This window comes from Augochlora pura, chromosome 1, assembly GCF_028453695.1.
Source record: "Augochlora pura isolate Apur16 chromosome 1, APUR_v2.2.1, whole genome shotgun sequence".
NCBI lineage: Eukaryota > Metazoa > Arthropoda > Insecta > Hymenoptera > Halictidae > Augochlora > Augochlora pura.
In genome coordinates this window covers 7584843-7612822 of record NC_135772.1, presented here as the reverse complement: position 1 = coordinate 7612822, position 27980 = coordinate 7584843, and the positions used below count along the sequence as shown (strand labels likewise).

Sequence of the window (27980 nt, the reverse complement as noted above, 5' to 3'; positions counted from 1 at the left end):
AATTACACCCGAAAACAAACCGAAAGAACATCAACTGATCACCGAATTGCAATCGGCGCATTTTATAAGATTTTACGTACAAGTAGCACCTTTAATAATTGTTTGTATCATTACTGTACTATTAAATGTAATATTTCGAACGTACAACAATTCTTTCGGGCAAATAGGTTTATGTTTTTAGATACTTTTAATACAACAATTTTCAATGTATTAATTCTAATATGTAATGGAAAGTATCGCATACCATTAAACAAATTTTATTCATTATAACAAAATGATGTTTAAAAGAAATCTCTTTTATGCTTTAGCTGCGCCAGTTTATCTTTCCTTCCCACATTTCTATAAAGCAGACCCAAAACTGCTGGATGCGGTTGAAGGTTTGAAACCAAACCAAGAAGTCCATGGAACATACTTCAAGATTCAATCGGTATGCATTATTAACACGATGTACGCTAAGATAAGCCACAGCTCTTGCAAACATTGTAGATTAGTTATTATACTAATATACTATCTAAATAGATTTAATGTATTTTATTCCAATTATTTACACATAATTTTAGTTCATAAAATTAAAGGAACCCTGAATAATGATGGAAAAGTAGTTGATGTTTGTACTGTTGTATTTTGCGGACGAACCATCTGAAAATATCTTATGTTCAGTTCGTGAGAATAGATTTTACTCTTTAAAATGAGTACAGCCAGAACATTATAGTAGTTCAGAGTTCAACAATATTTTAATCATAATGTAGTTTTTTGAGCGGTTCTATATCAATCCACTTTAGACAGTGTCTTCTGCACTAAAAACTGTTTGTTTATAGTACAGTTTTAGTAGTATTTCCAATTGTTTCATATGTATATGTTCTAAAGTCATATGTGAAAAATCATTTGATATGATTATACTTTACACAGCAAAAGGTTAAATTTGTAAAGTAGCTCATTTCTTGAAATTAAACTACATTTATAATCGTTTATATTTATTTTTTTTTACTCCATAGAAACTTGGTGTCCCGTTAGAAGGGAAAGTTCGCCTACAATTGAACTTGAAAGTCGAGCATCAGCCGAACATCGGTGTCGTGTCGAGATTTCCCGACATAGTGTTTCCGATTATGTGGTTGGAAGAAGGTGTCGAAGAACTGACGCCTCCGATCCGCAGGTGGATCTACTTAGCGACGACGTTCTGCGATATCGCTGTGCCCTGTACCTCGTATGGATTAATTCTAGTCGGTATAATAATCATAATCACCGTTTCTGCGAAAGTCTACAACAACGCTGTCTTCACCCACGAAGCAATAGAATTAGGTAAACGAACGATCAGAAGAGGTTCCATGTTGCTGGTGAACGGACAACACAGATTGCTAGTGACGCGAGACTCATACGTGTTACTCAATGACAATAACAGTGAAACAAGGATAAGGGTTTAGGTGTATCTTAGTAACTATACTTTTTTTTATAAATAATACACCCGAGATACATACGCTGAGTATGTACGCTGCGTTACGAGACGATGGATCATCTCGCTCAGCGTTTACTCGCTTTTTAATACTGTAGACCAAAGTCTTTTTTTTCAATTACCTGAAGGGGGATGATGACATGCGTAACAGTTTCTGGACCAATTGTATGAATCTGAACAATTGTATGGATCCGGCAAAATTACAATTGTTTTCTACACGAATTACGTTCGATAGGGCTGAATTTCATCTCTCAACTGTGATTTCACCTTTAAGGACTAATTATTGTCGACGGTGACTGCAGTGCGAAATAGATCGTGCTTGGACGAACAGAAACGGGTAATGAATGATCAAAGGAACTTAAAAAAACTTATTCCGATGAATCTTACAGCGTACGGCACGCACGGTGCAAAAATATTATAAGGGTTCATGCGCGATCGAAATCTAGTGCAATGTTGATCCTATGTATTAAATATTAACACAAACGATTCCTGAGCGAAATGTTAACTAGAATCTAATGTTCGCATTTTGCATCTAAATGTCGTATTTATACTATCTGATATCATATCGAGTACTCACAGTTTAGTGACCGCTGAACTCTACTCAGGATATTTAATATTAAACATAGAAGCAAACTGAGCAATCTATTACTTTAGTAAATAATATGTATTTTGTAGAAAAAAAATGCTGATTTAAATTTTTATACCGATAAAATGCATTATTTGAGATAATCATTTATAGTTAAATTAGAATACCATTTAATGTTTGCATGTATGAAATCTATAATAAAAAAAATCATTATACATAAAAATGTATTCTGAAGGGCTATTTTATAACAAGAAAATGAATGAATCGAGCACAATGTGACGCCTTGCAGGCGATGATAATACGGTCGTTTTGCGTTTCCATAGATTTTAATGTTCATTGTAATATAATAAAGCAATTATGAATGACAATAAAATTCGAAACTGAAATATTAAGTGTTACGTTCAATAACTATAGCCGTTTATGTTTTTAGTAACCTATGTTACATATAGTAACATTCACTAGCTACAAAGTCAAAGATTGTATCCTTTTTAAAGGCTCACAACTTATCGAGCGACTATTCTGATGATACATAAGGCACAATAACTTGGGAACAGTAATTGCAACATTAGTTCTTATATTTTATAAGGCAAAATCAATAAACTTTTGGAGTTTTAAAATAAAATTTTAATTAGAGCATTAGAGACAATAATACATCTTTATGCTAACATATTGAATTACAATTGCACGTAGCAATTTCAATTAAAAATTGCATGTAGGATTTTAATAAGCGGAAACCACCGATCTTACAATATTTCAACGACCACGGTCTAGAGTATTCCAACTTGTTTTAATTTTTGCTAACACTTCCTAAAGATCTGGAGAGCTTTAATACCGCAACCCTAATTCAACAACAATATTGTCCTCGAATGTATGTTACAGCGTTTCTCGTGTTCGCGCACACAATGCATACTCCAGCAGGTGCGAAAGCACAGCATAAAAATATCTGCTAGGAGAAGATTGGTAAAAATGGCGTTGAAAATGACGAAGTGAAATGACACTATGTACACAAACACGGAAATGAAGGAACTCACCTATAAGGAACGCGAGTCTGAATGATCGTTATGAAGATATTTACTAGCAGTACAGTTTCCACAATCCTACATGCATGATACAAAACCACTTAAACTGATAATTCCACAGATTTAATCAAATATTCTTGTGTACAATACACTGTAGAACAAATAAGTTTTGCATTAAAAAAAGGACAGTGTATTTGCTTGACTTGAGCAAAGATATGCATAAAAACATAATGCTATACTTAACAATATCACATTTTAGATAAAGCCCAGCTGTTTATATTAACGAAAGAATGTTATATTTACATTTTTAAGTAATAATCTTTATTAAAATGAATTTTTGCAGATTTTTTATCTCTGATATTATAAATTACAAATTACAGAAAACACGTAACGAAAACTATATCTTTCAGAAAGATTATAAATAAGTATAATAAATTAATACGTTAGTTGAAAAATGTTAATATTTCCTTGTGAAATAATTCTAAAATTAAAAAAATTAGGATTGTGTATCGAATTTTATAATTATCATTATGCTTGTTTCTCATCATCTTATTTCCTTTATATTACCATTTTAAGAGGTGTTTATAATTTCATTATGTACATGCAAAGATATGTTGTACACAATTAAATATTGTGTACTACACCGAAGTTGTTTAGTAACAATTTCCATGAGTTGTGTAGAATTTATAGCCGTTAGAGTATAGAACAATTGCGTATATATAAAGCGCTAATACCATTTGTTCTGCTGCTTAGCACTTCCATCTTAGTGTTTTGACGAATTTTTATAATAATGCTTTATATTTATTTGATTTAATGGTTTAAAGTATTCAACCTGAACTTAAAAATAAATTCTGAACAAAATTGTTATTTTATCTAGGAGGACATTGTGGCCCTGAAAAAGGAGATATAGAACTTAAGGATGCTGGTTCCCTAAGATTAAGTTTGTGTAATTCTTCGTCTACTTTGTTGTTCCTCAACTCTTGCTGCGTATACAAAAACTTAGTCCACTCATCAATTCTCGGATGCGCTAAATGCTAGATTAATAAAGATATGCATTTTAGTAAAATCCATTTGGCTTTACTAAACCACTCTGGATTTTTCACAAAATTGAATGTTTCTCAATTACGAGAATAATTGCAATTACTTAAATAAAAACTAACATACCTCAGTAACATCGTATACCCAAATTTTTCCCGTGTCATCACCTACAGTTACGTGTAAACCACTTGGGGTCCACGAAACCCTGTTAAGAGCTGGGCATCCATCGATCATGATACTGGCGGTAGGTACTTCTGTATCTTGATTAAGATTCCATAAATCCAATCTTCCTGAGTCGTCTACAGCAGCAAACAGCGCTGGATGAGTTGGAGACCATGCAACGTCATAGACGTAGTCACCATTATGTTCGAAAGAGTACAAAGGTTTATTTTCTTTGAGACTCCACAACTTAATTGTCCAATCAATGGACGACGTTAAGAACAAGTGTGAGAAGTCTATTCCAACTTGTTCGGCGTGTGCACTAACTCCAGTAACTGGTCCTTGATGGCCTTCATACGTTTCTAATACTCCTGCTTTCGTACCATGACGACAAGCTAAACAAAAGTAAATCGAACTTTAACTCTATTAGGTACCTTAAACTTTATTTACTTTGCGGATAGAAATAACTGTTACCAACGACTGATATCAACAATTGTCAATCAACTTATCAAATCAAGATAATCCAAAAAATTACATTATAGATAAATTACGTGTAGAAAGTTTAATAACATTATTTACCGGAGTAAACAGTTCCATCTTCACTACCCACAACAAAATTGTTAACGTCTCCTTGTGGAAACGCTAAGCAAGTAGAGGCAATCGGTTTTGACTGCTTAGTGGTTAATTCTAGTCTCTCTAGAGGCTGTGACAGCATGTCTAAACTCCAGGAACACATTTTCCCATCAGTTGAAATGCTTATCAGATTGTGTGCGTTTTGTGCTCCAACAACGTTTAGACAATACACAGGATGCTAAATAATACAACCATTAAAACATCTTTGTTAATTAAGATATGATTTTAAAATCACTATAAAAATGACAAATTAGCCTACTGTGTGCGCATTTGCCGATAACGGAGTTCGTTGAATAGGGGTTCTCTTCTGCACTCTATTATCCCACAGAACAATTTGTCCAGAGTAAGTGCCTCCTAAGATTAGATTTGGATGAAATTTCGCAAATGTGACCGATAAAACTGGGGACTGACAATGAAAAATAAATTCTGGCGTTGTTTTTTTGAACTTTGTATTCCAAACTAAACAGACGCCATCCGGATCGTTTGGAATATCATCGTTATTGTTGTAAGAAGCCACGAGAAGTTCTGGAAATTGAGGTGACCAATCCATTGATGTTACACAACGATTACGAGACCATCGCTCGCAGAAGAATGATCGGTTCAACCATAAACGTTGATGGCTCTTCTCATCCCTAAAAATCATATTACCGTAGCAAGTGTCACTTAAAAATGATCCTCTTATTTCTACTATCCTATTAATAAAAGCTTTCTTCTATACTCCGTTATATCATTGTGTTTTGTATGTACTCACATTTCGTCTTCTCCATCCATATTTCCAGCGTAATCAGTATAAATATCAACTGATTCGCCTAGTGCTCTTTCTACAAGGCGACTAGTGCGATCAAAAAATCGTTGGAAGTCTTCGGACAATATAATCATTTGTTTTTCCTCTTCACTAAGTTCTCGAACTATAAAGCAGTATAGCCGTGATAAATAACATTACAGTTTTGTATAGAGCCGCCATTGCCATATTCAAAGTTCGACTGATTGAAATACAGGCAGTGTTTCGAAGTGAATGTTCGCCAATGTATATCCAAAAATTTACCTTCTTTCGGTTTTTCCTTTTCTTTTTCTTGTTCCACTTGGGTAACTGCGGGCTGTACTTCTTTCACTTGTGGCAAACCATGAGGAAGAATCCCAGGAGGAAGTTTACTTTGGAAACCATCCATATGCGGCAAACTGTTCTCTTCATCTTCAGCTTGGCCATCATCAAATGTCAAAACTGTGGTGAATAAGCTGGTTTCGCCGCAAATATACCCTAACTTCAATACATCTACCACTAGCAAGAATCCTACTGAATCACTCGAATCCCTACATCATCTTATGAAAATTATATCAATTCGTAACATTGCTATATTTACTAACTGGTACAAAATTGTTTATACAACGTAATCATCCTACGAACCAATGGCATAAATATGTATACAGAGAAAAAAAGGGCAAACAAATATTAACGCGGTCAATTTCTGTAAGTATTATAGTAGAGCCTGCAACATTTCATCGAAAATAATCAACTTCGGAATTTATGTAATAAAATCTGCATAATAAAGTGTAACAAACAATTATCTCAATACAATGTAAACGTAAACAGAACAAAGGGATTTAGTAAGTAAACAAATTGCTCAAGCGCTAAATTCAAATATAGGGGATGCAACTCTCTTTTGGAAGCTTTTGTAAAACTTGGTACAAATAATAAGAAGATAATTCAGTGGAAAATAAATAATCACACAGAAAACTGGGAAAGCAATCATCAAATTGGATCGCATGCATTGATATTAGTAACAGAAGAAGGTGGACTGCTTGTTGGTGGATTATATATATATATATATGTGTGTAAATAAAATTAATTTGGAACGATTGCAATTATCATAAAAATGTTCTAAAACAGTATCTCTCTCCACCCTTAAACGTAGCATTAAATATAATTGAAATGAAAGAATGAGCTGAAGAAAAACCCAACGAATCAATTATTGCGTTGACAGACGTAAGTACAAGTTGTATTAGAATGAACTTCATTGAAATTACTTTTCCGGTATCGACATAAAAATAAAAAGAAACATTGATAAATTCAAACCATTGAAATTTGCCGCGAATAGAAAAAACATTAAAATACAAAATGTAAAAAGGAGTGGAGATAATAAATTAACGCAACTTCCCAAGTCTCATGCAGCATCAGGTGGATGTATAATTTATGTAAGAGTAATAAATACTAAAGAAACAGTGCAAAGTTATAATTAGAGTCTACATTTCTCGATCGAAGAGCTAGTATTTAAATAAGAAAGGAAACGAAAATGTTGGCAGTAACTCATCGTACGGCTTCATTCATGCGTTGCAGTAAGAAGAGTTGAATGGTATATGTAAAAACTATAAATATGTACTACCTAAGCATGCATAAAAAGTAAAGCTAAAATTTTTACAGTTACATAACAAATTATAGAAACTACCCAACAGTTTGTCAAGCAATATTTCATATAAATTAAAAGTATAGGTTCCCTCCTTTCAGTGCATGTGGAGACAACGATTTAAAGAGAGAAAAAAAAGTTGAACATAAATTACTTTCAAAATGCATTTTCATTAAATGAATCAAATTCACATATAAGTGATTATAAATAGGCAGAGTAAATCATCTCTGGAGAGGATTACCTACCTGCAAATTCGTCCTCCCATTCTAAACCAGGATTTAGATTGTACTCGTCTTGAAGGAGGGAAAAGAAAATGTCAATCAATTTTGTGTTTCTCATTATGTTAGTTGTGTTTCTTTCTAATTCCACGTCTTTCATAGGAAATTATTGATGTATGTTACATACATTCATTCAAACATCAACAATCAATATTAAAATATAATACCTAAATTTTATGCATGTCACATATGTTAAAAATAATGCAGAACATATAGCCCTCAATAATTTCTCACTTGCTATACTAAATACATCAACAATTAACTAGAAAGAATGAAATAATAATATTTAATAAATAATTGTAAATGCATCTATAAACATGCATATATTGTAATATGCCCCATTTACGCTTGTACATTTTTCAACAAGATGCTCTAAAGGGATTTACGAAGAATATTCGAACTTTTCATGACGATTTCAATGTTACACCTGAATAATAAATATATTCTTCTTAAAATTTCAATCCCTTTAAGCTTGCCACTATTTGTTGTATATAGAATTAACGATGTTATTATTTTATAAAAATAAAAATAAATTCATGGTTAAACGTAATGTTTGAAAATTGTTTAAACAAGACTTTATAAGAATGAACAAAAATTAAGATAAGGATGAATTTTTGAAATTAAAACATTTGAAATAATCGAACTGACATCTCCGACCAAAATTTCACATTCTTTGTATCTTCATATATAATATATTTGAAGAATTCTCTGAGATACAGTATCGGAAAAATATACTAATAGATAATGTATAAAAATGGTAAATTGAATTCGAAATAAATATGTTCAAAGTGAAAACAGTTTTCAAAATTTCGTTAATGAATCTTCTTATAGCATGACTTCCATGAAAATCGTGATGTTAAATCATGTCTATTTTTAAAGTGCATTATTGTTTTGATTAGAAGTCTTCATGAGCGACAGTGAATTAATCTTTAACACACTAAAAGCAGAAGCTACAGAACCTTTTACCAAATATTTAATTCCGTTTTAACACAAAGTTTGGACACAAAGATCACTTGTCCCAGTACCATAATACCGTTTCCCATGTTAGTATTGCGTAATATTCAAAATTTTACCAAAGAACCATGATGTCGCGTCGAGAACTTTGGAAGGTGCGTTAAGTTGTGACAAGATTTGCCAATGGATATTCATTAAATATCTAATTTCAGACAATCCCTGTTTCAAACAATAGTCATCAATTTAGCAAAAATATTGAATATTAATGATGGACAATTTTTACTAAATAATTTTATTGACTTATATAATAATATTTAAAATGAATGATACACGATCATTGGAAAGTATCACGCATTTAATTATGTGCTTCCGATGTGTTTAATACTTTAAAGATAGTTTGTAAATGTTGCAAATATAATATTTATTTAATGCTGCCTTATAACAACGTGCATGTGTCACACGAAACTCCTATATTACAGATACTTATCCATATTTTGAAATATACTATAAGAGAGCTATTACTGCTTTCAAGTTGCAAATCATGTTTCTATTGAAACAGCAATATTTGATGTTCATACCATAAAATTGGTAGAGTCGGGATGTACTATCAAAATTAACAATGTTAACAAGTCTGTGTAAATGTACAAATGCCGAAATACTTCTGTTTGAGAGTGGGGTTGTCAGACAAGCACTTAAAAATTAACGATTAAGATAAATACACCCAATGAAAGTAAATCAATAAAAGAAGTAAAAGAACCAAAAGGTATAAAGCAATTCACAAGATAGCAAAGATATATTAGGTTCTGGGTGGAGAGTCATTTTGTACTTCTACATGTCTAACTGAGTCTCTTATAAAATTCAAAGCTAATAATTTTGCTCTCATTATTATCGATACTATAAATTTGCGCCATAAAAAGAACAGAGAGTGCATTCTCCGACTACTTTTACGTTTCATAATTATTTGTATAGAGTTTTGTAATATTAATTACGATGAATAAACAGATTGAAGCTAAACCTAAATTGCGAACCTTAAACTTGTTGAAAACCAAGAGAAATCATAACTTACCGTAATAGTCGAATGCATGAGCTGAGAAAGGGAGGGAAAAAAATTTTACTTAGTTACAATCTCGTAAGAATGCACTACACTAGTTGCACCTCTCTACACTCAGACCATACATCTTTCAAAAGAAATAAAGTAATAATTAAATATTTATAAAAAATCAAAGAAAACATACAATACATAGTATTGTTTTATTAGACATGAAAAAAATTTGTAAAATAAAGTAAAAAAAAATTAAAATCAAACATGTGTTAAAGCATTTAAAGCAGTTGTCTTTTCGGAGCTTATATTACTCCAAGCAATTTTCAAAAAAATATTTTTGCATTTATAAAATTACATATTCCTTGCAAAATTTTATTGCAACGAATAAAGGGTTAGATTTGTTTGTAATATTTAAAAAAAAAGAAAAAAAATTGCTTTGCTGAATGTAGTTAGGTGAATATAGATGTTTTAATTTGTATATCGTGCGGTGCTGTGATTCCTACATGTAAGAGGAAACATACATATTCGATGCTTCTTATATTATTGAAACATATTTTAGTTAATATAGTCTTTAACATAATTCAACACTTTCATTTATATGTTTTACCACTCGGTTTAATTGATATGTTATTTACTGCCTAATGTAGAGTAATGAAACACTTAAAAATGACTAATGGTAATTACTAATGGATGCTTAAATGTAAATAATATTAATTAATATCTCACTTACATCCCTTGTCACACTTATGCCCACCCCCATAAGATTCTCATAAGTAAAGTTTACTACGACTTTTGCAAGTAAACTTTCTCAAACATCCAGTAACAGCACTTAGTGCACTACAGCAAAGAAAAAACAACAATCGTCGCAATGACATTTGTTAATGTTAAATTTTTGTTTAGAAAATGGTAAAAAATATTGACAAACTAAATTTCTAATGTGTTATGCAATAACTACTACCGTTAAAATACCAAGTATGTCTATACATATTTATATTCATATAAATTAAAAAAGCATCAATGATAATTAAATTATTCGTTCGATAAATTTAAAACTAGCACGCATGAGTCAAGGTATATTGATTTTTGTTGTGATAATTTCCAAATTTTCCCAACAAACAGGACGCCTAAAGTTAATGTATTACATACATTTCATAAACTGTTAGTATATAATTAAATTATGTAAAGCGAATTAAAAGCTCATTTTTTATGCAAACAAATACACATTGCACATGGAAATATACTTACAAATAAAATTATGGAACACAGGTCATGGGTTAATTGAGTTAATTGAAGTTTTAGTGAAATATTCGTCAAATGTTTAAGAAATTTTATAACAATAATAATTGGAAATTATCAGACCAAGTCTTAAAAAATTAAATAATCATTATTTATCTAGAAAATATAAGTTAACTATAAAAGTAGCATTTAAATCTGTTATAAAAATAACTTCAAAAGTGATTATAATTGCTACTAATCTTAACGGAAGTTTAATAAGTTTTGAATTTCTTTTTTTGTTTTTGCTCCAGTTATCTAAGACACCTACAAAGTTAAATAAACTATATTGAGGGTCATTTATATTTTTTACATGTATTACTTTCAAAGTTACTAAACATGAATATTAACGCTAGTTTTCTGACCTGAACTAAATTTTATGTGAAAAAACACTTACTTTATTTGTTAAAAGATCAAGTCTTAAATATCCAATTATTAAGTTAGCTTACTTACAAAACTAAATGAACATGTAACGAACTTTCCTTGTATGTTTAAGAATATATATAACTATACTCTTTTGCTGAGAAAAACCATTAATCGAAGATATAGTCAGTACATACACATGTATTTCCATGTACACGATTTTGATCGAAATTAGGATTGTAGAATTAATATGATTTGACCAGAAATTGTCCTGTTCTTTATGACAAATGATGATATACGATAATATAATGAAAATATATGTGTAACTAAATAAAGATGGAGGGTAATTTCATATTTCATTCTACAATCTGTGATTTGAACATGGATAGCAATGTATCTACCTCTATCATATATGTCGTACAACAATTAAAAGAAAGGGTAATAAAAAAGATGACAGAACATACATAGGTAGTTTGGTGCAGACCCACCTTTCCTGGGACGCCACCAGTCAATCTCAAAGTAGCCTGCGGAGTAAGAGTGAGTTGGTGTTGATGTTGAACAGGAGGAGTAGATGGTGTATGCAGAAGAAGATGCGGACAGTCCTTGTGTCCAACACCAGTTGAATTGATCGATTGTATTGCAAGACAATGGGATACGCGTATATTTAATAATACCGCAAAATCAGTTAGGTAATAGGACACGTATGTAACATAGAACACATCCCATATTTATGGTGAAAACTTTGAATTCAGGATTTATACGACATGTATCACAGTTAAATTAGTAAACTGTTTTTAAATGTGTTTTATCTAGACTTTCTGTTTTTACAAAAAGTTCTTAGTAAAGTAGGTGGTATGAGAAAGGGAATATTACAGCAGGTATCACACAAATTCTTATTTTGTACTATATGTTCATAGTATAAAACATTACCATGTGAGTTAAAAATTGAAAACTGCAATAAAACTAACTGAAATTGCGAATAGAGGTATGAAATATAAAAAACACAGTTGCCACCACCAGGAAAGACAATATATATATATATCCATAACCTGATTATGTGTCGAGTGAGCGTTATTTGTGTCTACTGTTATAGTTCCTGCTATTTTCTATACACATAGTTTTAATAAGTTAAACTATAACCAGATTTCATAACATAATATTGTAGTATAGAAATATGTATATAATGTTTGATGGTTACTTGGGAAGACTTAATGTTTTTTCTTTACAGCGATAGAAGAACTTATTGTTTCTTTTAGTAATATTATAATTGAAATATTATCTACTGACAATAACATAAAAAAATCCTTTTTGTAAACTTTTCATTACAATATTGTATTAATATATTATTCTTATGGTGGTAAACTCAAATTTTTCCATAGTAATTTAGACTGATTAAAAGTGTTGAAAATTGTTGATAATTCAACAAAGGTTAATGCACACAATAGAAAAATAAAATGACAATAACTTCACAAATAAATAACATGCCATTCTCATACATGAATATTATAAGAATATGTAAGTTTCCTCATAAACTACAATTAATTGTAAAAACCAATATAAAGATAAATTCATTTCTTACTATTATCATTATATAATTATAGTAAGGAAATCAAATTGTAATAATGTGCCTAACTGTACATTACAATTAATATGTCTCATTGATTCAAATGTTATACAATAATGTTAATTCTTGGAACATGTATTATAAGAATGTTAAATTCTTGGTACATGTATTGTAAAAACAGTATAATGTCTCCAATGGCATATAGTTTTGAATTATTTATTTTCATATACACCACCCACTTTACCATATTCAATGAATACATTAACAGGTCATTATCAACATAAAATATTTAGTTACATTAAAAAGGAAACATTTTTTAAAACATAAATATGCCATGAATTGGTTAATTTTAATTTTAATACATTTTAATCCTTTGTAATATCTTTGACAAAAATTTAATTTATGAACTTCTTTTTTATAATTAGGACTTCCACTACAAATTTTGAAAATTGAGAAAAAATACTTTAAAAATGTGATTATTAGAATTAGTAGCCACTGTTGTAATAATCACGCTGCAATTGTATGCTATACAATGCAACAAGAAAGAACTTTAAGGATTATAAAAACAAATTATATATAATGTGTTATTAACTTTTGGAAGTTCTAGGTATACGGTAAATATAAATATATTCATTATGTAGAAAATTAGTCCTATTTCCAACTAATAATTCAATATATTATTACAATTACTTTTATGTTTAAAAATATAAGAAGATATTAACTTTTTAAATGTAACATAATTGACATCAGACTACAAAGGTTTAAAATCGTAAAAGTATGGAATATAACTATATCATTGTGCAGCTAATTATATAAACCATGTATTGTACCATTGTATACAGTGTATTCCATATGAATCCGTAAATGAATGTATCTAACTGTTTAGATATATAGATTTCAAAACTAATCAAAGGGATTATAAAAATAAGTAGTATGATAGAACCGTACACCATTAGAATATACCATTAAATATCTTTCTGAAGCTGTAAGTAATAAAGAGCAAAATTTCCATTCTTTTCTACTCGGTTTTTTCACTTAAATAAGTTTAATAGTTTAGATACATTTGCAGATTACAATGGGACACCCATTATATACATACAGAGTGATATAATAAAGTAAAAACATCTAAACATTTCCATTTACAGCTATATACAAAAATTGCTCAATTTATTCAAACTACTATAAATGTTTGGGTGTTTTAAGCTTTTCAAAAACTGATTTTACATGTCAAAATCAGACTGTATCTATATCTGTTTAGACTTTCACTTATATGATCATTTTCAATATAAAAATGTGTGCACAAATGTTTATAAAGGAAAAAACAATCATTTTGGATAGACACACTACAAAATGATTGCTTTTGCATTTGCACCTTTTATTTTACAAAACAATATTTTAGGATATAAAATTAGTCTTTAAAAAATGCATCCCAGTTTTAGTGACACTCTGTATGTATACAAGTTGTCCCACTTGAATCAGTACATGCCATTATTTTCAGAACTATTCGTTATTTAAAATAATTTTTCATTTTTGAGGAGAATGTAATCCAATGTCGCTATTTTGTTTATAAGTATACGCTAGAAGGACACACGAAGGTCATCTTCACTTTTTCTAATAGATTCATATCATTTTTTTATACATGATCTGACACATTTCGGAATTCTGAATAAAAATATATTCAATTATTTATGTGAAAAAAAGTATTACTTTAGAAAATATTTTAATTTTAATATTATGAATTCTTATACTTAGTATTTAATGATATTTCCAAAATTTACTATAAAATCAAAATATCTATTAAAGTAGTAGACAATATCTTTAATTATCTTTTGACATAAGTAGATATATTTTTATTTGAAACATCGAACCGAACGCAGAAAATTAATGATTCCACTAAAGAAATGATAACTTTACAGATAACCTTTGTTTGTTCTTCAAGTGCACACAAAATATGGGCACTGTATTACATCCACCTTGAAATAGAAAATGATTTGTATGAACCATTTTTTTCAAATAATAAGTAGTTCTAGAGATACTTTTATGTAGTGATTAAAATGGGACACCCTGTATATGTCATGATTGTTTCCTTTAATCAGTATTAGTGCAATATACATTATAAATGTTGTTTACTAGTATTTAAACATACTCTTAAATTTGCAAAAATTAACGTATAGACTAGTAAATAGATTATAAGATAAATACAATCACTCACCGTCATGAGATGTATGTGTTGTCTGAATTGTCTGAGTTTGTTTATTATAAACCACTGGTTCCTTTGGTGGAATATTGGTATGAGCCACGGAGACAATAGTAAGCTCACGATTTTTCCTTCTACCAGCACTGCTGTACGTGAAACATGTCAAGATAATAAATATATGAATGCACTAAAAACAAAATATTCACGAAATGATTAATTACCTTTGAGCAGAATTTATACTAGATGGTTGTAAACTAGCATCAGGAGTAGCATTAGCGCTTTGTTCTGGAGTTAATGAATTCATACTAGATAAACTGGATAATACATCTGCAAATACATTAAATTATGAAAGAAAGAACATTTAAATCTGAAAATAACATGCTTACCTGACACTGGAGCTACACCTAACGATGATAGCATAGCATCCAGTTCTTTACGATGATCTTTATCCGTTCCTGCGGCACGAACTGTAGCTTCTTCAACCTTGTAATGAGATATATGTATAAGTTGGTATAAATTAAATTATAACAAAATAAATATATTATATGTAGTGGTGGGTATTTAAGCCTTTGGTTCACTTAATATACTCATACTTATATGCAGATGAGTCATGGGCATGGAATTTGATTGGGAATCAAATCAACTTAAGCCAAATTTGGACAAAGGTAGAAAAGACAGTACGAAATTGAACATACAAGAAATTGTTCAGGAATGTTTCAGAAAAGTATTCAAAAAAGTATTAACTAAAAGAGGAAGGATATTATTTTTGAAATGTATAGACACAAAACATACTTTTCTGCCTTGTTTCAAAAATTCTGCTTGGATACATGAATGACTTGGAATAAATTCCAAGCCAAGAGGTCTGTCAATCGCAATGATTCTAGCTAAGCATACGTACAAGCTATTTGAACCTTCTTATAGTTTAAACACCCAAGATTAATTGCATATAAATAAGATATTTTACATCTTTCTGTTCTTTTTCTCTCTTGCGTCTTTCCTTTTCTTCTCTAATAGCTTGAAGCTTTGCCTTCTTCCTCTCCAGTTCAGCTTTTCGATCTGACATCATTGTGCTGGCTTGTTATTATCTATATAATATTTATAACAATATTAAACAAATTGAAAAAGGTAATAGTTATTTCAAAGGATAACATAAAAATTATAAAAGTCTTACTGGTTCATGAAATTTATTAATGGAACTTGAATCGAGTTTGGTGCGATTATTGATTTCTCTCCGATGACGTCAGTTTCTACCGAATCTGTGAAAACTATATCGACAAACGCACATGCAAAAGACGAATTTTCACGTCTGTTAAATCAATAACTTAGTTACGTTAAATAGGTACAAACTACACTAGAATTAATAAAAATTCACGTTAGCATGGTCAGAAATGAACCCGTCGAATAACATGTAACTTACAACTGTCATTCAAAGATACTAGTTTGAAGAATCCGTTTTAAGAGTATTCAATTTTGCATAAATACTTATGAGATATTTACCTTGTGTACTTCACAAATTTGAGTACTAAAAACCGTTATAATCGCTGATTTCTACATCATCTATTCCACCCGTCCGACAAGCAAATCTTTAACATTGCAACAATAGCACCACAGTATCGATATCTCGTACTAACGGAGTACAGTAGTCACGAACTATAGCATGTATGTACACTATATATTTAAAATTCGCACATGCGTATGATGCAATTGGGTTTTCCGTTTATGACTCTGGATTATCGATAATATCAGAAATGTCCTGTTAGGTTCATATACTCTACTTAAATACGAAAACAGATTTAAGCATATACTAATATTTATTTTAATGAAATTTTGTGTTTAAAAATTTCGTGACTTTTAATACAGACCGGGCATAAGAATTACGGTGGTATATGGTAGGTGGTTTACTCTGGTTTTCGCGAATAATTTTGATGCATCAAATGATGTAGTTCACAGTTCAGTTACTAGGTGGCATACGAGTAACGAACCAGTGGCGGATGCAGATATTAATTAATGTTTCCTACTCTTTCGACAATTCTTAACATTAATTACGTCTATGAGTTATGTTAATGAAGTTTTTCCCACCTTGAATTATTATTGTTTCCTACCAACGAGTAATTCAATTGATAATAAATCTTCTTACAAAGAACACGTACATACCAAACAGGTAGAATTTATTTATTAGTTTGATAATTTCAGATCAAATAATTAATTAAATTATAAGTATTGAGTGATATCTAAATCATATAGTTTATTTATATAAAAATCGCCACAACCTTATGAAGAAACTGAAATCACAGACGAGATATCAGAGTAGACCGGACACCATATGGAGTCTCACCTCAAATATTCTAAAATATAGTAATGGCTCTTCCTACTTCTGCACACCTTCAAGCAGCAGCTGGATCCGTTAGCGAGGGTCAATATAGAAATTTTCCTTGCTCTGATTGGTTTGAACTTTACTGGTGAGACAGTGCTGCCGTCACAATCACAGAAAAAGACGGAAAACAGCGAATGAGCATGAGAGCATGAAATAAATACAACTACACGCGGAACAAGTCATACCGACAAACGATGTAGTTGTCTCACTCTACCATGCCTGCGGGCTTACTCTTTTCGCGTATCCTTTCGATTAGCTCCAAGAGAAGCAAGCAGCGCAAAATTCGATTTTTAAAGAATCTTCTTAGGATTCTCGAAAATGTATTTGCGAAATCTATTTTTGCGTCTATTTACTATTTCAAAAATCCATTTTACCCCACTACTACTTCACAATTATTAACTCTATGTAATTATCGTTATCGAATTAGTTATAGAACGATAGAAGTTTCTTCCGATCTATAACTGATTGGAAATTATAAATTTCATCGATTGTCCGAGTCTTACCACGTGGAGGTTGCTGTGACTGGAAACTCGAAAGGGAGTCAGAATGAAACCAGAATTTGTTATGGTTTCCTTTCTTAAAACAACAAGTTTTGCTTACTTGTTAACGCCTTAATAAATAACGTTTTAATATATAATGCAGGGCCATAACACTTAATGCAACACCTTAATATGTAACACAACCTCTTAATAAATAACGCAATGCCTTAATATGTAATAAATATGTAATAAATAATATGTTAATAAATAATGCGTTCAAAAGTAACTCCTTAATAAATAACGTATCCCTTGATGATATTCCGGAAAATATTATTCCTGGTCAAGCTTGTGACATTTTTTATCGTCATTGTTTCCTTTTTGTTTGCTAAAAAATCTGAAACAAACTTGTCAAATTGTCGTCAGGATTAGAATAATTCTGAAAATATTAAATATTTATTAGCAAGGGGATACTTTCTTACCGAACGCTGATCGATGGAAAATATCGGTAACACATCCGTTGTAAGTCGAGTAAATAAGTTCAGAAAAGTTAAATTAACGGTTGCGGATTATCTCCGCGCCGAGTTAATTAGGGTACCGACCGAACTCAAGTCAACAGCAAAGAGAGATATTCATTCGAGATCACGCACATCCATTAGTGTGTGTATGAAATCGAACTTCCTGTAGAAATAAATTTATTATTTCTGGTGTCTTAATATTTGAAATCATACTTATGTTCTACAGAAACCTTGGAGTAATATATTTAAATAATTCAGAGGAATATACAGGGTGATTCGAAATTATACATACTCCGGGAAATGGGGTGTTCCTGAGGCCATTTCAAGTAATCTTTCCTTTGTCGGAATGCAATCCGCGGCTTCGTTAACGAGTTATTAATGAATAAAATTGGCTGCGCGCGCACGAGCATTCAACCTGCTGCTACGGGCGCGAGCCAGCTGACTGAAGCCGGGTCGCGACTGCTTTGAACCACGATCAGAGTAACGAACAAGGATTTTATGAATTTTCTATTAATTTCAAAAATATCGCAAATACTATTAATGGAAAACTCGCCCATTCGGTTGTAAATGTTGTAATCCATGTATGTAAAACGACACAGATTACATTAACGTTCACTTTCACTGCACTATTATTCCACACTGATCACGAATTATGCCTCCACGTAAGTATTGCACAAACACCCAAAATATCCTTACACCATGTTATAGTTTCGTTTCAGATTTCATCCCTGCAACTTCGCCGTTTTTTTAAATGTACGCGCCACGACAACAGTACCAGATATTTTGGCTTGTACTGGTCGTGCTTTTAATTTTAGCCACTTTGTACCATACTTTTGGCCACCTTGTACTATCTATGAATTTAATTCTTACTGATTTCTACCAACGAGTAATTCAAATGATAATAAATCTTCTTAAGGGGAACACGTATATACCAAACAGGAATAAGGTATTTATTAGTTTGACAATTTTTTATGAAATACTTAATTAAATTACAAGCGTTGAGTAATAATATTTAAATCATATACTTTATTTATATGTAACTTCCACAGGTTTGTGACGGATGTAGATAATAAACGTTTTCTATTTTGTCTATTTTGAATTACGTTAATAAACTTTCTAGCACATTCTAAATGTCAATTAAATTAGTGTTATTTCCAACCAAATTAAATATAGATCTTTGAACAAGTCAAAAAATGGCCACATAATTGTTTAATAAGAAAGGGTCGAAACAAGATTGCAGGCAAAGTCAATGCCACGAGGATTACATCTCCTGTGATCTGTCAGAGAGTAACGCTCCCTTTGACTTACATTTGAAACGATGAAGGAACTCAATTAAATTCTTATAAATTTTGATGATACTAAAGTAGATGGGACTATAAACTTTAATTGAAATTTAATTTGGGTATAAAATTCTTTTGTAAAATTCTGTTGTTCAGCATACTGCAACGTAATGATTATACGGCTTAGCCAATTTTACAATTTCGAAATATCGTGTTCGTTACTATACAATTTAGATAATCAATACACATTTAGCATCTTTTTATCCAAATACGTGATTTACGAAACAATTTAAACAAAACTGTTGCAATAAATCACAACCATCGAAGAAGAATTTAACAAAATTGAAGGAATATAGAACGAAAATCAATAAACGCCACATATGTCAATGGTAAAGCGAAATTAAATTTAAGCGTCGTAATTGAGTATATTTTGGAATCGCGACAACGTGGCGTTAGATAGCAGAGCAATCGGAAAGAATTCTTATCGCTTGTAAAATCCATGATATCGTTTTGTAACACGAGTTACAAAATATCGCGGGTAGACCTGAAACGGTGCTTCAAGGCTGACCCGGCATAGGTACTTATTGTATCAAGTCTCGTTAAGAGATGTCCATTCACTCGTACTGGCAGATGACCAGTATGGTTCGTGTAGCTCACAGCGGTCAGATTGGCCCCATATCTCGGTGTAGAGGTGCCAGTGAACAACCGGCAGAACTTACCGCAAAATGTGTGTAACGTATTGGTTCTATGCAATGAAACGTCGATTCCTGTACTGTCAGGTTTGATGCAATGGCAGCGCTCGTTCGTCTTAAACGCAGCAGTGTCCAGTTGAGACATGCGGCGCTAGAAATGAAAGGTAAGCTCTTGTTTTGAAGTCATGATTTCCATATCCACCGATACGAAATACGGTAAATAAAAAAAAATCAATGCACAGCGATTAAAAATATTTATTGTGATTCGTTAGTTTCATACGTTTCCTCATTCACTGTTATTTACATATTATGAAAACATACTTCAACTGAGTTTCATCTGACAACTATAGATTACTGCATCAATTGGAAGAAATGAAAACCAAATATAAAGATGTTTCTTAACGTAATCGTTTTAAACGATTGAAAATTATACAAGCGGCAATCTTAAGTCGCTAATCTTTTGTCGCTAATTTATAAAATACGCAGTCTACTAAAATAGATAAATAAACAATTTCCTGTACACAGCGGTCAGATTAATGTAAAACGTGTTATTTGACTCCTGTTAGATTCCCCACCTTTTGTATCGGTAAACAGTTATAAAGAAAAGGTATTTGCGAGTCAAAAATTGTAATTTAAATCGTGTGTTTATTCAAAAGTGTGCTTGATTAAAAACAGTTACATCGTACAAGAAAATTTTGTAGTGAAAATTTATGAAAAATCTTATCGTCTAGCCTGTTTCAAGTATCATTATTTGTGCAACGTCTGAGAAAACCAAAGTCGAGGTCACCTGTATTGTACGGGGTTTGAAAGAGATAATAGGCATAGAATCAAGCGAGAACACTGATAAGAGAGACATGCATTCGTTGATTTTGCCTCTTTCGTGTTTCGTGAAATGGCAGACTTCGTTAAGAGAGGCAGCGTACAGCTAGTAAAACTCAAGAGTGAACAGATAAAACAAGCTGCGAAAGAAGTTCGAGGTGCGTTGTATTAATAAATATAATAAGCTGTATGCATTGTTTTCAAAAATAATTGTGTGCGTGTGCAATATTCTGTAACGAGCATTGTTAATGTTCCGTTCTACGAATCAAAAGTTTGTAGTGCGAATGTTTCATCTGAACTTATTTAGATAATACACTACTAATGTTACACACTTTCAATATTAATAACGTATTTATTACTTTTACACCTTGCAGAAAGCAGTTATTTCGTGTTTAATGCAGATCATGTATTATATTTACCATTAATATCAGTTAAATAGATTTTGAGTAAATATCTTACCGCGTGATATCAAACAGTAGCTTCAAAACATCATTTTTTAAAAACAATTCCAGTAAAAGATAAGATATATTATCCTAACGTTTTATTCGTTGATAGTAGTTTTAGCATACCATCGCTGATTATTAGGAAACGGTATTGTAGCTCTAAATTAAATAAGAAACCTCGTTCTATTATTTGCGCAGCTTATCAAGTATGTTCTATGTATAATGACGGACATTGTAAATATGTCGCTATTTCTTCGTATCTTTTAACTAACTGAAGGTAATTAGGAGATACAGGATTGCATACATTTTTTAAAATGGGAATGTTAATCACAGAATCCCAATGCGATAATATGAAACGCGATGTTTACAGTAAGAAGTTGTTGAGAAGTGCCAACGTTACAAGTGCAATTACATGGTTCGAGAGTTTATATGAGCTCGAACTTATTGAACTTGTAAATAATAATATATCTTTGTTTATCCCGTAGCCGCTGTGCGAGCGCGTCACGTTGTTGCTGCGCTTGTTGCAGTCGGATTTGCACTTTGCGGTGCAGTAGAAGTAAGCTCATCGGTTGCATTGCTTGCCAATCAAAAGGATAATCATGCTATCATCGACACGTCGTGGCACTGCGATATGCTGGTTAATGTCAGCAGTCGAAACCGAACGGAAGATTTTGAAGTCATACTATTGGAGGTATTGCCAATTAAATCGAAATTAATATATAAAAATATAAATCAATACTTGCGTTACGATGCGCATCATAATTATTTTTCGCAGATCTTTTTATTAGGTTTAATAAAACTAAATTCACTTTAAATTACTGACAGGTCAGTAGTGACGATGGAGAAATAAAATGATGCACAAGTATGTGTACCAGATATAAAAGAATTGACGTAATTATTTCGATGGTAATTGCAGTTACCTCCAGAAGAACGCACCGAGTCCATAATGCGAGAAGCATTTTTGTGGGGTCAAGTCGCCGGACCAATTTTAGGGGGATGCTTAGTATGGGGGAGGTCAGGACCATCGATGGTGTTTTCGCGTGCAGTTCTCAGTGCCTGTTTGGCTTCCTTGCTGGTACCAGCCGCATGGAGAGGTCCGTCTCATGTAGCACTTCGTCTGTTTCAGGGATTGTGTACAGTAAGAATTACACATGCTTATCATAAAATATATCTACGTTACTATACATACAAATTCACATCGGAAATATTTCATTTTCATTCGAAAAGTTCCGTTTAGAATTGAAGTAATGACTGCCGGTATTTATTTTATAGGGTGCGACGATGCCAGCTGCTCACATGCTAGCAATGACCTGGTTTAAGAGCACTCACAGAAGCTGGTACTTCAGTTGCTACGCCGGTATAGTTTCAAAGTAACTTAATGAGTATAGTGCACTTCTGACATCATTTCAATGTAAATGCAAATATTTAGCTTACTCTTTTTGATCTAAAAATCTAAGGGTTTTAATTCTGACTTTACAAACAACCAAGAAATAGAGTATGATGGTACATGGTAGGACTATGATTCTCATTACTATTCGGTGCTATTATTGAAATCATCTGTGAATGGTACTTTATATTTTTCACTAGCTGTTAGTGTTGGATACTGCCTAACTGGGTGGCTAGGAACAGCTGTGGTTCGAAGCTTTGGCAGAGATTCTCTTTGCTATGGCCTCGTCATCATCGCATTATGTTGGTACTTCGCTTTTGGACGATTCGTTAAAGACACACCGAAATCATATCAGCACGACACAAATGTAAATACAGTTAATTTAACAAAAATCCCATATGTTCTACATATGGCTACAAATTCACTCATTCTAGATGGGGTGATCTGTTCAATGAATGAATACCCCCCCAGTGAATGACCATTTGCTGCATTATATGAAAAAATAACGATTATCCTTTTCACCTTAACCATTTCAGTACTAACTAATTCGAGAAGGTACAGTGCAAGCATAATACACATGGATAATAGAAGAAATACCGACTTTTCATATCATTATTATTATAAATTTTTCATAAATACTTTTTTAAAACTGGTGTCTTATCGATCGAGGATCAAAATAACTACATTCTGCATACAAAACTTAAAGAAAGCTAGGATTAATGAAAAATAATTGTGTCCAGGGGTTTGCAAACATACTAATAAAACAACACACGTTAATATTATTTTGGGAATTAAATAACGATCATTTTAGTAAACATGCAGCTTCAGTAGGAATTCATTCACTGGACAGGTCACGTTATCATACAGAATTTAATTTCTTTCTGCTTGTGTTGTTGCATGTATTCTTTTAAGCTATGAAATTAATGATTAGATTGCCAAGTTAAAAATGAGCGACTTAGCTTTACATCTTTCGTGGTTAGTATCTAATAAGGAACGTATCGATGTTAAATTTGTCGATGAGAATTCAAAAATTCAATCTTTCAATTTCTGCATAAAATTAATAATGAAACAGGCTGCCGTTATTCCATGGGGAAAGTTGCTGCGTTCGGTACCTGTTTGGGCGTCCGCAGTTGCAACCATGGGTAATCAATGGGGCGATGCAACCCTTGCTCTTGGTATGACGAAATACCTAAAACTTATCTACGGATTTTCTACAGCTAATGCAAGTAATCTCGACATGATTTCTATTTCAAAAGTTGAGAGTATGCTATTAAAAGCGAAAGAGAATTTTTATTTCTTTTTCGTTTTGAATAAAGAATACATAATAAAATAAGGATTTTAATACGTTTAATATCTTTAGGATTCCGTTTTGACGACGTTACCCCATATTGGTCATTTTATGGCTGCATTAACATGCGGTCTTCTTGTAGACCATGTTCGCGAGTCTAAAATTGTTTCTACGACTACAGCGAGAAAGTTAGTTGTTTATACAGGTGTGTATTTGAATTATCAATTTTTATCCTTTTTAATTCAGTTGCTTTGTAGCTTTCTTTGTAGTAATCTAGATCATAACAAATGATCAAAAAATCAATTTCATTTTGACATTGAGTTTTAGCTAAAAAAAGTTGGAGAAAATAAACATTTGTTCTGCTTTGTTAAAAGTATATCATGTATGATTACTCGTTGACTAACAATGTACAAGTAAGCTTTTTAATAGGATGAATGCCGCATTGGTCACATATATGTACCAGAAACTTTTGCATTATTTAAAAAATCTTTTTATTGAAATACATTCGAACAAATTGCATTTTAGTAGGAAATTTAGGATGCAAAAGAGTTAAAGAACCGTGCACTATAATAAATTTTAACTTCCTAATTTTAGTTTTATTAATCAAATTAAGTACTTAATTCCTTGGAAATTTTTAGGATTGTTTGAGTTTAATGTGTTAGCTACTCGCTAACAATTGCCTAATGACTCTTAAATCATTGCTAGCTCACTTTATCCCGGCGGCTTTACTTTTCGTTGCTGGTTACGCTGGTTGTCAAGCACTGGGGGCAGCGTGGTTAGGCATAGCAGCTCTCCTGGTTTCTGGGACAGCACCTGCCGGTGCACTAGCTGCAATAGCGGACCTTGCACCTGTAGAGTCACCAGCCTGTGCAGCAGCGGCATGTGCATTGTGCTCAACACTAGGGGCAGCTGGGTTGTTAGCTGCGAATTACTTTGTTACACAGGCACTTCACGGTTCTGTAAGATAATCTGTCAAACCTCATCCGCTTTCTTATGTCAACTTGACACACTTTCCTCCTACACAGTGGTCATCGCGATAAACGTAAAATGACTGTAATCAAGATCAAGGAACACGTAGCACATAGCATTTCGTTTGGTACAGCATATATTGCACGTTTCATGAAGTTAAACTTAATACTCTTATCTTCAATTAAAAAACGTTGGAATACTTTGGTTTAAATTTTTCAGTAATATTCATTGTCAATTAGTATTTGACAGAATATTTTATTTTTGAAATGAAGTTGAATATTTACGTCAAAAATTTCACATCTGTGTTGAAGCAATTGCCATTTTTAAAACACTAATTTTTTTCATACAAAATTCAGATAGCGTTTTGATGAGATTGTTTTCAAATATGGCTTCTATGTCTTATTTTCAGTTGTCTGGCTAACAATTTTTAGGATACTACTTAAGTAACATATGATACAATGTTCATACATTGATTTTTCAATGAAAGATAATGTTCCTTACTTTTCAACCGTTGGAAGGTGTGTAAGCGTTTAATACATGGATTTTAATTTCAGATCGCAGGCTCATGGAGACTGGTTTTTGGCGTCGCGTCTGTCGTTTTATTAAGCACTGCTGCAGTTTTCTTGGCACTTGGCAAAGGTACTCCGCAACCATGGATTCCTTCTGTCGCTCGACCGCGGAGCCACGACGCAATTTATGAACAAGAATCCTCAGAACTCGATTACGAGGACGTAGGTGTGCAGACGGAACCTTTTGGTCCTTACCCAATAGAAGACGACGTCGAGAGCGTAAAAAACGTACCTCGTTCTGCCTCGGTCCACTCGAAAATCTCGTTGACATCTAATTAAATTCATACTTATTCTCGAGAAATTCTTTAATTTATCAAGTAGGTGTAATCAGACACTTCACTGTGAGAAAATATTGCAGAGAGAACGGTACGGTTGGAAATTGCACAAAGTATTTAATTCAAAAGTTCATTATATGTATTTTCTTTTTTAATTAAATGGATAGGTACTCCTCCACGCAGACGGCACAAGTATTTGTTACAATCCCATACTAGGAAAACTGGTTAACACATAACTAGAGAAATAAGAATAAACGTATCATTAACTTATTAATATAAATCGCGTCTGTTTTCTTCTAATCATAATCCTCTTTTCAATGTCCAAAGAAGCACTGATTGATGGGGTAGTCTGAATCGACACTGTATGGCCATTAATTAGGAACTCTTGTTCCGATATTACGTACAGAATACACACATTAATATATCGACAAAATGTGGAACAACTAATGTCAAGGGATAATGTAATATTGCTAATGATTAATAATATGGCGTCATTATCTTAAGCGCACCCTTAACAAATTTAATTGTTTTCCAACCATTAAAATTTTGTTTACAAAATTATAGGAAACCCAAAAGCGTACTTTTACATCGAAGAATCACTTTTACATTATGGTAGACGTATAATACTTTCCTGCATTCGTATTAACTAGGGAACGGGATTCTTATCAAGATCGCGAATCTACTTTCTTTTGCTGTCTTTCGTATTCCTTCGCATAGTGCTGTGCGACTTGTATATTCTGTAAGACAATGAACTCCTGTCTTTTGCGACGACTTTCCATCACCGACGAGGAAAGTCGTCGAAAATAACGACTGTTCTAATTAGACAAGCTATTCCTATATTGTGTGACTATATTGCCATTGGCGCGTTTGCCGTGTACCGGAAGTTACGGCTTGAAAAACATACGGATAACGTTTGGTTGGCAAATACTTCTATCTAGTAATAAGAACCATTCACGTGTACATCCGGCTCTTGGCGAAAAATTGAAAGGTTGCTTGTGCTGAAATAATATTCTATCGTCCGGTTCGACTTCTACTTTCAAACAGAACAAATTATTCAGCGCCTTTAGAGCTGAAACTTCGATTTCCGCTGTGACTATGTCAATAGAAACAACTGGAGAATAAAAATCTCTGTGCTTCTTTTACATGCAAAACTTGGATGAATTTTTCTAACAATATCGCTTCATCATTAAATTATAAATGCGTGAAAATGCATTATTCAATTATTTTTGAGTCACTAGATTCTCAGAGTTTTCTATATGCTATAAATGTGTAAAGATCTACCATTTAATAGTAATAATGATGATTACCTTAACAAAGAATCACGCAAGATAATAATATGATACATATTTACTTACCTCCTAAATTTAAGATGATAAATGAATATAAATATATAAATGAATTGTGAAATTTAAGCATTTATAACAAAATTACGTAGATGAAATTTAATTTAAAAAAATTAATAAAATGGAAAAAGAACCTTCCGTTTGGTTCTCGTTTTTTGCAATTTGTTCTGATATAAAAGTTTAGTCCAATTACAAATGGTTTTACTATCCACTTTAAAATCTAAAATATTTACGTTACTTGTTGATAATTGTTTTTCGCATAGGTACAGTAGCAGAACTTTCTCAAGTAGATACTGCCTCTATCCGGAGATTTGGCAAGAGGTAGCTAAGTGCTGAATACATGGAAATTACGCTGAAAATCCCATGGATCTACACCCTCGAAGTGGCAACCGTCGCCAAGCTGCAGCACCTAACAAACACAAGGCACCTAACAAGTCCGTAATATCCGACTGCGAAGTGTGGCAACCAGCGATGCTAATTACTCGCGGTAGATATGTTATTATTCTTTCTCAGCAAGCTGGCTCTCATAGGCTTACGAAATGAATTCTCACACCACACTGTCTACCATCGATCTCGCTTTATTTCGATAC

At 32.2% G+C, this 27980-nt stretch overlaps 3 protein-coding genes across 43 annotated transcripts in view; 2 read left to right on the top strand and 1 right to left on the bottom strand.

The window, feature by feature from the left end:
• The window catches only part of Dsb (scavenger receptor class B member debris buster), a 47040-nt gene extending 44626 nt beyond the window's left edge, over nt 1-2414 (top strand). For both annotated transcript variants that reach the window (XM_078179352.1, XM_078179360.1), the window contains 2 exons: nt 309-427; nt 996-2414. In XM_078179352.1, coding sequence (XP_078035478.1) covers nt 309-427; nt 996-1421 — 545 coding nt within the window. In that variant the 3' untranslated portion in view covers nt 1422-2414. The remainder of the gene's footprint in view (nt 1-308; nt 428-995) is intronic.
• Nucleotides 2415-3717: 1303 nt separating this feature from the next.
• Sw (cytoplasmic dynein 1 intermediate chain short wing) lies at nt 3718-16590 on the bottom strand. Of its 39 annotated transcripts, none has more exons than XM_078183108.1 (15): nt 16455-16590; nt 16129-16222; nt 15922-16042; nt 15344-15440; nt 15179-15284; nt 14973-15103; nt 11661-11798; nt 9586-9606; nt 7533-7580; nt 5931-6107; nt 5637-5793; nt 5145-5517; nt 4832-5063; nt 4220-4647; nt 3718-4089 (listed from the first exon to the last, which is right to left on the bottom strand). In XM_078183108.1, the coding sequence occupies exons 3-15, from the start codon at nt 16021-16023 to the stop codon at nt 3925-3927; spliced, it is 2175 nt and encodes a 724-aa protein (XP_078039234.1). In that variant the 5' UTR covers nt 16024-16042; nt 16129-16222; nt 16455-16590; the 3' UTR covers nt 3718-3924. The 39 variants fall into 39 exon arrangements, with proteins under 39 accessions (XP_078039234.1, XP_078039726.1, XP_078039642.1 ...); XM_078183600.1 differs by having other exon boundaries at nt 5931-6083; XM_078183516.1 differs by having other exon boundaries at nt 11685-11798.
• Nucleotides 16591-20252: 3662 nt separating this feature from the next.
• Nucleotides 20253-26229, top strand: LOC144479114 (sialin). Of its 2 annotated transcripts, none has more exons than XM_078197650.1 (9): nt 20253-20461; nt 22045-22250; nt 22476-22697; nt 22832-22916; nt 23147-23313; nt 24019-24168; nt 24307-24439; nt 24940-25193; nt 25758-26229. In XM_078197650.1, the coding sequence occupies exons 1-9, from the start codon at nt 20395-20397 to the stop codon at nt 26049-26051; spliced, it is 1578 nt and encodes a 525-aa protein (XP_078053776.1). In that variant the 5' UTR covers nt 20253-20394; the 3' UTR covers nt 26052-26229. The 2 variants fall into 2 exon arrangements, with proteins under 2 accessions (XP_078053776.1, XP_078053767.1); XM_078197641.1 differs by lacking the exon at nt 20253-20461 and adding an exon at nt 21152-21274.
• The last annotated feature ends 1751 nt before the right edge of the window (nt 26230-27980 follow it).

Bases quoted from the DNA above. Each gene is read 5' to 3' on its own strand.
- Sw (XM_078183108.1), bottom strand. From the start codon at position 16,023: ATGATGTCAGATCGAAAAGCTGAACTGGAGAGGAAGAAGGCAAAGCTT. The intron at 6,108-7,532 runs GTAGGTAATCCT...TATTCACCACAG, and splicing joins ATGGGAGGACGAATTTGCAG to TTTTGACATTTGATGATGGC. The intron at 5,064-5,144 runs GTAGGCTAATTT...TGTATTATTTAG, and splicing joins TATCGGCAAATGCGCACACA to CATCCTGTGTATTGTCTAAA.
- LOC144479114 (XM_078197641.1), top strand. From the start codon at position 21,190: ATGGCAGACTTCGTTAAGAGAGGCAGCGTACAGCTAGTAAAACTCAAG. The intron at 22,698-22,831 runs GTAAGAATTACA...TTTATTTTATAG, and splicing joins TGTTTCAGGGATTGTGTACA to GGTGCGACGATGCCAGCTGC. The intron at 25,194-25,757 runs GTAAGATAATCT...TTTTAATTTCAG, and splicing joins CACAGGCACTTCACGGTTCT to ATCGCAGGCTCATGGAGACT.